Source organism: Trichomycterus rosablanca, chromosome 3 (genome assembly GCF_030014385.1).
Source record: "Trichomycterus rosablanca isolate fTriRos1 chromosome 3, fTriRos1.hap1, whole genome shotgun sequence".
Classification (NCBI taxonomy): domain Eukaryota; kingdom Metazoa; phylum Chordata; class Actinopteri; order Siluriformes; family Trichomycteridae; genus Trichomycterus; species Trichomycterus rosablanca.
In genome coordinates, this window is record NC_085990.1 from 8317448 (window position 1) to 8331161 (window position 13714).

The 13714-nt window shown below is 40.2% G+C and overlaps 2 protein-coding genes across 2 annotated transcripts in view; one reads left to right on the forward strand and one right to left on the reverse strand.

Moving 5' to 3' along the window:
• The window catches only part of adamtsl4 (ADAMTS-like 4), a 66971-nt gene that overhangs the window by 14482 nt on the left and 38775 nt on the right, over positions 1–13714 (reverse strand). The window contains exons 6-7 of the mRNA XM_062992613.1: positions 1262–1401; positions 288–492 (exon numbers count right to left, since the gene is read on the reverse strand). Of these exons, the coding sequence (XP_062848683.1) occupies positions 288–492; positions 1262–1401 (345 nt within the window). The remainder of the gene's footprint in view (positions 1–287; positions 493–1261; positions 1402–13714) is intronic.
• Positions 9519–13714, forward strand: part of LOC134310887 (uncharacterized) — a 34240-nt gene continuing 30044 nt past the window's right edge. The window contains exons 1-3 of the mRNA XM_062992614.1: positions 9519–9626; positions 11502–11926; positions 13668–13681. Of these exons, the coding sequence (XP_062848684.1) occupies positions 11520–11926; positions 13668–13681 (421 nt within the window). The 5' untranslated portion in view covers positions 9519–9626; positions 11502–11519. The remainder of the gene's footprint in view (positions 9627–11501; positions 11927–13667; positions 13682–13714) is intronic.

Sequence of the window (13714 nt, forward strand, 5' to 3'; positions counted from 1 at the left end):
TGGTTGAGGCGCTTGCATGAAAGATGGTGAATAATGCAGAGAAGTGCATGACCCTCCATAAACAATTCTGCTCTCTGCGAGACCCCGTCTCTGGCAGATAAAAAGGAAAAAAGGAAAATGCAAAGATAGCTCATGGTTAGGTGTCCACATACCTTTGGTGTGACTAGGCTTTAAGGCTTTTTCTTAGTGTATGTCTGGGGACCTCTATGGGACTTTTGGTCTACAACCCAGTGGTTCAAAACCCTGAAACAACACACACCCAGACATACACACATATATACACACACCAAGATAGTTGGGACTGGCGTGGCGCTCGGTGATGTTGATGCCCGTGGCTCCAGTGGGGATGTCAAGGATTTTGTGGTAGCCGAGTGGTACGCTGCTGTTCTGGAAACTTCCGGAAACTCGAACGCAAGATCCATCACTTCCGCCACACACACCGCACCGATCACGTACCTTCCCAGAATCCACCACCCCATCACAACCCTCACTCTGAGACAGACACAGAAACATATTACATTTATATTTACATTATTCAACAGACACTTCAGCAAAATAACCAACATACTAAGACCAACCTTCAGGTAAAAGCTTCTTAGCCGGAATTTAACCCTTTTTTTGTTTCTTTCTTTTGGCTCCTTGTGTATTTAGTAGTTGCCACAGAGGATCATTCTGGTCCACATACCTGATTTGGTACAGTTTTTAACACAGATGCCCTTCCTGACACAAACCTCTTTATTCTTATTACGTCTGTTGGACACCCGACTGGCCAGATCCCAGCTCTGGTGTTTAGCGTGTGTTTTACCGCTGCCACCTGAGCGGCTGAGCTAGCATATTTTACACTGTGCCATCCAAGTGCCCTAGAAAAGCTCGTAAATTGCTGGTAAAAAGCTGGTAAAAAAATAAAAAAATAAACTTGCATCCCCATTCAGATTGGACTGTTATATCAAAGGACTCAGGGTAATTCCAACTTTGAAATTTAAGAGCTGTAATTTTACATCAATGAGCCAAAACTTTAGGGAAAACCCTCTAACGTCAGAACTGGTAACATGGAATTTAATCTGAGCAGACCACAATCCTTACAAACACAGTCATGTGCAGCCTGTAAAATTGTTATTCAACTGGGTCAAAAACCCTCAAAGAATTTAACTAATCCAATCAGCATAGAATTTGTTTATTTTACTGATCACTGTACTGTCCAGTCAGTGCACTGCAAAAGTAAACACCTCAGTAATAAATGTGTGTGTGTGTGTGTTCTTACCAGACATCGGCCCCCGATGCACATGTCATTGGAAGTGCTGTTGGTACATGGCGTTCCATCTTTTACACGCTCTGAATGGCGAACGTAGAAACGATAACCGACCGGCCGACACAGAAGCTCACACTGCTGATCCAACGAACCTGAGAAACACAAATATTTTTAAGCTACACCATCATATGGGAATGTCCAGCCAGAAACAAGCGCTGGAAAATTTTGGACAAACTGACAATGTCTCTTCATTTATCTAAGCCCAGACTGATACAGGAAGTGAGAAAGATGTGACATAATTAGCTGGACTGATAAACCTACACCAGAAGTGCTGTGTGTCTTAAGGCAAAAGCAGGTGTGTTTGAGTGAGTGTGTATGAGTGATTGTGTTTGAGCGAGTGTGTTTGAGTAATTGTACATGGGCTAGTGTGTTTGAGCGAGCGGGTTTTCCTGTTATTGCTTCTGTCCTCTGGCTGACATTTTTGTGAATACACTAAGTGACATGAGTTTGAGCATTTGGGATGGAGCCGAGCATAAGATAATTATAAGAGCTTGAGAACAGAAGGAGAGAGAGCTGCGTCTCACTGTGTTTCCCGGCCGTTTTGTTGTAGTTATCATTGAGAGATTACAGTACAGACTCTTACAGACTGAGTGCTGTTTCACTCTGTACAGACGCTGGAATTTCGGCTATCTCACTCCATAAACAAACTGTAACTGAGGGAGCATGCCAACATTAGAAGAAACCACAGCACCGTCCGTCCTGAGATCCCAAAATACCAGTGCTATAGAAATACTGCACTGCATCCAAGCACTGATTAGAACATTAGAACATTCATTTATTGAAAATATTGCTAACACTGTTCTTAGAGTTCTTTGCTGTTTATATTGTTTGTATGTTTTTATGTGAAGATTTGTAAGATTAATTCTGCTACACAATTAATAACAGAAAGTTTGTGTCTGAGTTTTTTTAAATAATTTTATGTTTGGGTGGCACAGTGGTAAATTACGCTAGCCCAATACTGCTAGGATCTAGGGTTCGAATCCCCAGTGGTGCTACAGGCCAAGTGGGTGTCTACATACAAAAATGATTGGCTACATCTGAGGGGGGTGGTCAAGGCCCCACAGTGGTGACCTGTCTGTGATATGTTACTGTGGAGAAAGGAGACCAACCGTGACCAGGATACAACTGGTAAAAAATGAAATCAAATAAAAAATTAACTTTAAAAAATGTACATCACAAAAAGTAAGTTAGTAGGTAAGTAGGTAGATAGGTAGGTAGGTAAGTAAGTGAGAAAGAAGGAAAGAAAGAAATTAAGAAGGAAAGAGAAAGAAATTAAGAAAAAAAGAAAGAAAAAAAATTAATAAAGAAAGAAATAAAGAAATAAGGAAAGAAAGAGAAATTAATAAAGAAAGAAATAAATTAATAAAGAAAGAAATAAATTAATAAAGAAAGAGAAATTAAAAAAGAAAGAGAGAAATTAAGAAAGAAATTAATAATAAAAAAGAAATTAATAAATACTGAAAGAGAAATTAAAAAGAAAGAAAGAAAAAAGAAAGAAAAATTAAAAAAGAAAGAAAGAGAAATTAAAAAAGAAAGAAAGAAAGAAAGAGAAAGTAAAAAAGAAAGAAAGAAAGAAAAATTAAAAAAGCACGAAATTAAAAAAGCATTAAATTAAGAAATTAATAAAGAAATTAAGAAAGAAAGAAAGAAAGAAAGAAAGAAAGAAAGAAAGAAAGAAAGAAAGAAAGAAAGAAAGATTTACTTCACTGTGATTTTTGTATTAAACTGTAGGATTAAGAATACAGCTGATCATGTAAGGCCTGCCAAACACACACACACACACACACACACACACACACACACACCTGCACCAGCAAGCAGTGTACAAAATGAAATGCCAAACACAATGAAAAAAATTTGGGACAGTAGGAAAAACTGCTCAGGTGAACTTTTTTTTGTTAGTGTTACTCAGGGGTACTGACCATCCCATTCCAAACCTATGGGCGTTAATATGATGCCCTTTACCTCTATAATAGCCTCAACTCTTCTGTGGAAGTTTTGGTGTCTGTGGGACACTGATCATTACAAAAGTGTCCATATACGATATATGCCATATAAGATATTTATAAGTACAAAGTCTAAGGTTGAATTCTCAGTTATTATTTCTGTGTACGCTTTGTGTATTCTGGGATCTTTGCCACCCCTGTATGTTTACTAAGGGTTTCTGTGAGGTTTCTCGGAAGAACATGCCAGCAGCTGAACTGACTGCTCTGGATTACCCCAAGTGTCAGTGTGTGAGTGAGTAAGTGAATAAGTGAGTGTGTTTTCCCAGCAATGGACTGGTGCCCTGTTCAGGGTGTCAGGGTGTATTCCTGCTGATCAGAGGAAGTGGTTACTTAGGGTTAATGGGGATGAATGTGTGTGTGTGTGTGTGTGTGTGTGTGTGTGTGAGTAGTGTGTGGGAACATCTTTGGATTGTGATGATATCATGCTACAGCTGCAACTCCCTCACACACACACACACACACACACACACACACACACACACACACACACACACACACACACACACACACAACCACACACACACACACCCACACCCACCCACACACACACACATGATACAGTCCACTCCCAAAACTAACTCTGTGTGTTTATCATTGCTGTCTCCATCCAGCTCTAAATCCTCCATAACCCTCTGTTTACAGTTTGGTCATCTCCTCTATATTTCACTTGTTCTTTCCTGAACTTCTGCCCTGCATTCACCAATGTGTCTTCATACCAAACATTTATCTCCTGTCCTCTATCTACAGAGGTTTTAGATCACAGCTGGGTGGAGCAGCTTGGCATCAGATCCAGAAGAAAAACATGTCCATGTCCTGCAGTGCAACACAATGAACTGACCACATTTACTGTACACAGTATAGACTGCGGCCCAATGGCTATAGAGGTGCAGTCACTTTCTTCTGTGCATTTGGTCCAGAGGTGGAAATCCCAGGAGGGAAGAGACAAATTCATTTATTCATTCAATTCATTTAATTAATTCATTCTTTAATTTAATTTAATTCATTCATTTAGTCATTGTGACAGTTGTAGCCTAGCGGTTAAGCTAATACTGAATTGCTTAGATTGTATAATGTAAGTCGCTTTGTAATCGCCGAAATTGTAAATTCATTCGTTGTCTGTTTTACCACTGCTTCATTCTACTGTATTCAGGGTCATGCTGTGTCCAACAAGTTTCTGAAACAAAAGTGATACTTAAGTGGCCATTATGGATTTTACACAGGAGCAACAAAGGCAGGGTAAAGTTTAATGTAGTATTTTGCATCTCATGTAGAATGCATCTCATCACCTACACTTTGACGAGTGCAGTGCAGCTCAGCACTGTGTACGGAGACAGCACTCTTTTCTCATCTCTGTGCAGGCATCATCAATCAGCCAGCAGATGTCGTAATTGCATTATTTATGAGAGAGAGACCCTATCCGGCTTAATCCCACCCATATCTGAACAACAGGCCAATCGTTGATTATGTGGCCGCTCAGGATCAGCCGGCAGGCAAAGCTAAGATTTGATATGATGTATTCAAGATCCCAGCTCTGGTTCCAGCGTGTGTTTTTACTGCTGCGCCACCTGAGCAGCCATCACTTGTTTCTTTAATAATTATTTTACTACTTAATATTGTTTTTTGTTTCTACAATAAAGAAAATTTTAAAGACATAAAGCTTGGCACTGTCTGTGTGAGACACACAATGATTAATAACTGTAAGATACTTTATATTGCTACAACTGATACATTCTAAAGTATTATACATATTTAAGTTTGGTAGCATATCTGTCCATAGTTTGTTTTAAGGACTGCAATGTGTCATCAACAGGCCATTCTTGGTATTACAAATTGAAACCTGTCATTTTGCAATCTACCAAAAGGTTGGCCTCATCATTTTGCGCTTCAGTTGCCTATATTGATATTCAGCATTACTGGGCAAGCAACTGAATCACACTAACCTTATTCTGATGATTTGCTCTGAATGGTGTCAGCCAGGTTTATGTAGTCTGGACAGTAACTGCTGATGCCAAATCTCAAGCAGGCTTCAAAGTGTTCATCAGTAAGCGTGGACTGATATTTAGACTTCCAAAATTGTTCAGCAGAGGCTCTTGACTTCATATGAATGTCAGATTGTAGGGTTAAAATTTCCATATATAACATGAGATCTGAATATTCTCCATTAGCTTCTCCCACGTATAAACAAAACAGCAGTCTTTGCAGTGGTCTTGCCCAAATCAAACCATTTTTGGTTTCTTTGTTCTTGGTTGCGCACTCATCTTCACAAATAGTGTAGGTTACAAAAGAAAAAAAATGCAAAAATGGCGCAAACTGGCTACTGATGAATGAAAACTTTCTAGATTAGCAGTGCTTAAGGCAGGCTGAAGTGTAGCTACAAATTAAGTAAACAGTGGCCACATTTCATGTCAATCACGTTGACCTGTTTGAATGAGGTGCGATCTACCAGATTGCACTGTGTGACGTATTGGAAACCCCTGCTGTACCCTATTTAAAACAACACTACTTTTGGTAGCACCTTTGGCATCCTCCTCAGGAACTGCATATGAAATTGTACTCACAGTCAACATTCCAATACCATACCAAACTAATCAAACCAAAGCAGGTCTTTATAGACTTCACATTAGGCTGAGAGAAACGGTCATGCTAGAACAAGAGTACACCTTCTCCAAACTAATGTATTTGTGAGCATCACTCTCACACACACACACACACACACACACACAGAGACAAGCCACAATAATTCATTCGGCACCTGGAACCAATCAGTATACAGTAACTAACGCATCACGTCTCATAGTCTCTCTGTATCATCTCTCACTTCTCTCACGCCTCTCTGGCTCAACATTGTTTATTTCCTGCATTTCTTGTCCTTCCATGGTTTTGCAGGGAATTTTCAACAAGCTCAGGGTCAGATGTTCTCATACTTTTAGCCATATAGTATATGTTAGGTAAAATACCAAGGTGTCCATAAACTTTTGGTAACTTGTCCTTCTCTTTTCACCTTTAACAGTATACATGTCCCATGACTATCTAATTAGTGTCTGTTTGTCCCCTTGTCCTCTTGTTCCTTAGTCCAAAAGTCTTCAGAGTTTCTCATAACTGCTGGATTTCCAGTAAGCTCAGTGTTTACGACTCAGATAACACTGACTTTCACAGAGTGGGTGTTTTTTAAACCTCTTGGACCAGATGCAGACCAAGGTGCAGTATTTTTAGCAGCAAAAGTGAAAGAATATTGGTGCAAATATAAGAGCGGAGCACACATCTAGTACATAATATTTCATGGCTGTTCGTGATCTGGCAGGTGATCTTGTTCTTTCATTTCTTTATAGATTTCATGCTGTATTTTTTAGTTTGTAGGATCAGGGAGCTTCTGCTTAGTTAAGTTATACAGTATTTGGACATGTATTTTTAAGATGACTACATAAACTTAGTGAATGCTGCATTATATATCTCCTCAGTCTCAGCCTCAGACACAGCAAAAGACAAATCTGTTAGTTCTATGAGAGAAAATTCAGACATGTATAGAGTTATGCGTTAAGAGGAACAGAACTTGCTTATAGGAATTTGAACTTAAGTATGCTGTTTATACAGACAGTACAGGGCTCTGTGTGCTAAACTGTGTGCCTAAAAATGTATTTTTAACATGTGACTTTATATTTTTGGCTGAATTTCTTGGAGCAACATGTTCCTGAAGCTTGTGAGAAGCTTTTGCTCTGTTTTTTGAGAATATTTTTTTGAGCAAGAACTAAACCTTGAACCTTTATGCTTGTACAGGTAAAAGTATTAATGGATCCAGATTTCCCAAGAGGCCTTGAGAGTGTGGTGGATCACAGGGGACGGAGACGCTACATCATGTACCATGGTACAACAATGGAAGCTGCACAGGAAATCAAGCGCAACGGTTTCAGACGCTCGGATGACGGGATGCTCGGCCCCGGTGTCTACGTGAGCAGAAGTGTGGAAAAAGCCAAGGCCTACCCCAAGAATCCCAAATCTGGAGAGAAACTGGCCATCCTGAAGCTAAAAGTACGAGTCGGAAAAGTAAAGAAAATTGACCGGCAAGGTCACACGCTACAGAAAACGTGGCATGAAAAAGGCTACGATACGGCGTGGGTGCCACCCAACTGCGGTATGGTGGAAAGTGGTTTGGAGGAGGACTGTGTCTGGGATCCGGACAGAATCAAAGTGCTGGATATGTGGGAAAATGAAAGAGATGATAGTTTATGTGTGATTTCGTGAAATGTTATGTAAATGAACCCTTGTGATTTTATATTCTACAATCAATGTAAACAAACAGTTTAATACATTTAATAAATGTAAAATGTCTGTGAATAAATGTGAAATAAAGCTGCATTTACATTTTACTTTCTATCTCTACTTTCTTGATTCCACCATTTACAACTGACTGTCTTTCAGAGTTCATCCATGTTAGCCTAGCATCAAGCTAGCTAACTCTACATCATTTTCAAGCACTGAAGCTAGCCAAGTGTTTAGAGTGTCACATTAATACACAATAAGAAAATATAATATAGCAATGTTATTTATTGATGTGACCTGTTTTAGCCTGATTTTAGGGTGACCTGATTGTAACCATTGCGTGCGTTGCGAGTTAAGACAGCCGGAGTGTTATTAGAGAGCAGAAAATGACACGATCAGAATGAGGTTATATTATATATATACTGTATATATATATATATATAATTGTCACATGTTACTAATGTTGCTGACTTTTGTTGTCCACAAGTCATTTTTTTGCCAGTCACGAGTTGAGTCCGAGTCATCTGAAACAAGTCAGAGTCGAGTCTGAAGTCGCTGTGTGTGCAACTTACGTGCAACTCGGATACATCTCAACAGGTCACATCAATAAATAACATTATTATATTATATTTTCTTATTGTGTATTGACGTGACACTCTGATCATTGTTCGTTAGCTAATCTGGCTTACTAGCTTAGCTTAGCTTAGCATCATTGTTTTTCAGTCTCTTCACCCATTTGACTCTCATTCCATTTATACCAGTGCATAAATTCACTGTACATTTAAGCACAATATCTTTTAACTTTGTACTAATACAAATAAACAAAAAGGTATGTACTTATATGCAATGTATACACTGTATGGCCAAAAGTATGTGGACACCCTTAATTATTGAGTTAAAACACTCTTGATTAAAAATAAAATATACGGTCGCTCAGGTGGCACAGTGGTAAAATACACTAGCACACCAGAGGTGGATTTTTGAATACATCGTATCGAAACTCAGCTCTGCCACCCGGCTGGGCTGAGCGGCTTGCATGAACAACGATTGGCTGTTGTTCACAGGGTTAGGGGCAAGCCAGATCATGGGTCCTCATGATTGGTGCAATTACGCCCCCTGCTGGCTGATCATTGGCACCTGCACAGGGCTGATAATTCTGATCAGGGTGTGGCTCTCCATGCACAGTGCTGATAGGTATATATGAACTTGACTCAAGTGAAAAATACAGTGTGTACTGAGCACGTGTCCGGGGGGGGAGGGGTGTCAGTTGAGAAGCGTCCTCAGTCAGCGGTGGAGGGTTGAATCAGTGGAGGATGCAATCAGGGTAATATGACATGACTAGATTAGGGGAGAAGATTGGCGGGAAAGAGTGGGAAAAATAGAAAAAATTAATTAAATTAAAAAAAAATAAAATACACATAAAACTACGTCATCAACTTTCTGGCAGCAGTTTGGGGAAGGCATGACTGAGCTCCTGTCATGGTTTTATATGTTTGGTATAGCGGAACTCCAGTGGCCTGCACAAAGCTCTGGCCACAACCCCACTGAACACCTCTGGGATTAACTGGAATGTTGACTGTGAGCCAGACCCTCTCATCCAACTTCAGTGCCTGAACTCACAAATGCTTCTTTGACTAAATAGTTACAAATCCCCATATACACACTCCAAAGTCTTTTGGAAAGCTTAAATAAATGTAAAGGGGGGCAACTTTAAAATTAATGCTGATGGTTTTGGAAAGGCATGTAAGATAAGCTCATGGTCATGTGTCCACATATTTTGGATCGTTCAGTCTCATCAAGATTCCATATCACAAAAATATTGGTAGGAACTATTGCGTCGTCCTATGAGGTTACAGTCCATAAACAAAGATGTGCCTCATTGGTAGGAGTCCGCAGGCTTATTAGAGGTTATGAGCAAAGTAAATTTGATACAGGTCGCGGATTTCACTGGCAGGGGGCTGAAACAGAGCAGCCGTGCACCAAAGCAATGAAAGTGAAGGTATGTTATAAAAAAAAACTCTGACTTCCTCTCAGGACACTTCATGAGAACTCACGTAAGTTTGTATTTCTCAGATTTTATTGTATTTTTTGAGTTATTTAAGTTTCTGAGCTCAGGAAACTCATGGTGTTGCAGATATATCTAGACATGTATTTTAAAAATACACGTCCATAAACTTGAAATGAACCCTGCTCTATATTTATACTCACTCGAGCACAACACGAAATCTGTGAGTCTAACGCACGTACAGCTTTAAAAGCTCAAACAGAGGAATATTACAGACAAAAATGTTTAATCTTAGATTAAAACAAGACTAAAAATATAAGCTTGTGCAGCTTGTGTGTTGAGGTCAAAATGTAACGTACATGGGTGTACACTATGTAATGTACAGAGCTGTATTTCATAGCTGTTTTGGATTTTATTGATTTCTACATCTGTTTTTATCCGTGACATTGACAGTACTGTGACAGTATATTGTTGAAGCAACTGAGGGTTAAGTGTCTTTCTTTCCCATCTTTTTCTCCGAAACACCCCCCCAAATTTTCTCCCCTAATCTAGTCGTATTCAATTACCCTCGTTGCATAATGCTTCACCTCTACCGATACAACCCTCCACTGCTGACTGAGGAGCTTCGCAACTGACACACGCCCCCTCCTGTATGAGGTGAGTTCATATGGACCAACCTTGTGCACGGAGAGCCACATCCTGATCAGCGGGTGCCATCAATCAGCCAGCAGAGGTCGTAATTGCACCAGTTATGAAGAACCCTGGTCCGGCTTTCCCATCCCTGAACAACAGCCAATCATTGTTCATGTGGCCGCCCAGCCCAGCCGGATGGCAGAGCTGAGATTCGATACGATGTATTCGAAATCCCAGCTCTGGTGTGCTAGCGTGTTTTACCGTGACTGAATACTTTGGACACACTTCTTCATCCAAAAAAACTTTCATACATTGATTAATCTAGTTGTGCTGAAACTTCTATAATGTTATTTAACTTTACATCATGACCTCCTGATTCCTCATTACGGATTATGACTGACTACAGCTAGTGACTTCTCTGTGCCCATATAAATTGGGAGAAAAAGGGGAGCTATATTGATTACACCATTATTAAAAACACATAACAACACTTTTACCAAGATCAGGAAAGAAATTTAAACTGTCCTTATGCTAAAAGTAAACTTGGATGGTCAGATGTAATTCAAGGACCAAAATAAATCTGCCATCAATTAGAGGCTTCTAAAACAAGGGTGTCACTGTCCACAGTCAAGCTAGCTTGACATTGTTTAGGCATACAAGCTGCCACTCAAAGCTCAATTTAAGTTGTTGCAAATAACATACCACAAAAGCACAAGCTTCTTCTTCATGTGGCAGTTTTTTTTCATAGCATTTTCTCCCCACTCAATTTGTCTTCCACTGCTGAGAGATACCAGATTGCATCCGAGGAGAGCACGTCGCTGTGCACGCCTCTTCTCGCCCCTGCATTCTGCACAGGCGTCTCTTCTGTCAATCAGGGTCCTTACACAGCGTATGAAGACCCACCCACCCACACATAGTCCGGAAGTTCAGAATCTCAGCGCTGGTGTGCTAGTGGAATATCTACTTGGGCGCTATGTGGCAGTTTTTAAACCCATGAAAATGCAAAACTCGGTTCACTGTGGGTAGTGACAATCTATCTATCTAAGGTCTAGCAGCTTCTTATTTATAGCAGACCTGATTTTTGGTGGATCTTTGGTGGGTGTTTAAGTCATTTTAGCCTTACCTGTGCTTACTGATCATTTTCTCCTACCTGTGGTTTCCTCCTACTTAACTCACTATTACGTTTAAATACTGGTGCCCCCTATATTGATCCCTATGTGTCTGCATACATCACCTTCACCCTGGACTGTGTATTACAAAACTATTCTACTCTTTTCTATATTTATTTCAGCTGAAAATTGCCTAAGCCATGTCACAAGATTTCGAGACAGGCCTCGAATTTTCAACTGACCACCGAGGACAAAGATTCTACATCATGTACCATGGGGCGACTATGGAAGCGGCGCAAAATATCAAGCGTCATGGATTCAGATGCTCACCTGACGGGATGCTCGGCCCCGGCGTCTACGTGAGCAGAAGTGTAGAGAAAGCTAAACGTTACCCACTATTCCCCCATCCCGATGAGAAACTGGCCATCCTGAAGCTGAGGGTAAGGGTGGGAAAAGTGAAGAGAATCGACAAGCAAGGCCACCCGCTACAGAAAACGTGGCATGAAGACGGGTACAACACGGCATGGGTGCCACCCAACTGTGGCATGGTTCGAAGCGGGTTGGAAGAGGATTGTGTTTGGGACCCTGACAGAATTGAAGTGCTGGAAATTTGGGAGAATGACAGAGATGTTCGTGCTGAAATAGCTGCTGCTGTGATAAAGGCTGTTGCTGGGGCGTGTGTAATTTCTTGAAACTCACTACGTACAATCAACTTGCTGTCGTTTTTTCTGTAAAAAGTCACTCTGTATACAATCAGTGTAAACAAATTAATTAATTAAATCATTAATTAAAATCCAATCTCTAGATGAACATGTGATGAACTGAATGCAAAGTAACAGACTATCGTAACCCCACTTACAGCTGTTAAGATCTTTAATTCTTTTTTTTATTATTATTATTATTATTATTGCTTGAGGTAAATAGATTATGTAAGGATCATATTTTCTTATTTCAGTAATAAGACAAAGTAAAAAATTCAAAATGAAACAAAAACAAAAACCAAACCTCTGCCAAACCTGTTACACACCAAACCATGTTTTTAACTGCATTCATTCATTGTCTCTTTTACCACTGCTTTATCCTGATCAGGGTCGCAGTGGGTCAGATTAATTGGCCAAAAGCTAGAAAACACCCCAGACAGGTCTCCATCCATCATAGTGCAGACACACACACACACACACACACACACACACACACACACACACACACACACACACACACACACACATTCACACAGACATACACTTAGAGCAAGTTTTAGTACAGTTAGTGCTCTATGTACTAACAACTTTTGCCCTGGCATCCAGCATCCAGTTAGCCTATGGCATATACCTGTACTGTACGGTAATAAAGTTTTCTTTCTTTGTGCATTAAATAAAGCTTATAATAAACAAAAATCTGTATTTATACCTTTAAAGAAGTGGCAGTTAAATACGTGAAAAAAAGTTTATATATCCCGCATATTTATATACCCCGCATGTCATACACTTACAAAACATCCTATCACTCTCTTCTGTCAGCTGACGACCCTCCTATTGAAAACATGAACATAAAGCTTTTTCACTGATTTCTGTCAGTTGACCTCACTGTTTACCACTATTGAGCAATCAATAACATTCACACCTCTCTCATATTAATATAAACAGATTTTTTTGTAAATTGGCTCGAAGACAGATTGAAGAAAAGAAAGAGTGAAACAGCTGGAGTACATGGACTGGCTTTGAGTAGCGAGGCAAAACAAGTTACTGACTAGAAAAGACACAAACTAAACCTATGCACTGCTGCCAATTTGAAATTCACGCACACTTTTGAATCTTTGAAACAAAGACAAGGAGACTTTTTAAAAACACATTTTCTGCCTTTTTCTCCCAATTTTTAGCAAGTTCAATTTTTACCCAATTGTGTTATGCTTTCTCTCTACTGGTGCTGACTCCTGCCCCGATTGAGGAGAGCGAACTGACACACGCCCGGTCAGTGGTGCATAAAAGGTTGGAAAACGCTGCCCTAACTGGCTCCCTCTGTAGATGAACAACAGCCAAACAGAGTTCATATAGCCGCCCAGCCCAGCCAGATGGCAGATCTGAGATTCAATATGACGTATTCAAAATCCCAGCTCTGGTGCACTAGCGTATTTTACCGCTTTGCCACCTGAGCGGCCAATGGACAAGGAGATTTACATCTTTAAAGGTTTACGACTTCCTGTAGCTCCAACTTTCTCCATATTTTTTGACTTGTGGGAGAAAATTGGAACAAACCCACATGCAAATTCCACACGAAAAGGATCCTTACTGTCCAGGCAGGGAATCGAACCCAGGGCCTTCTTGCTGTGCTGTGACAGCGCTGCCCATCATTGTGCCGCCCTGTTTATATCTGTAAAGCACTAAAGGCCACTTGT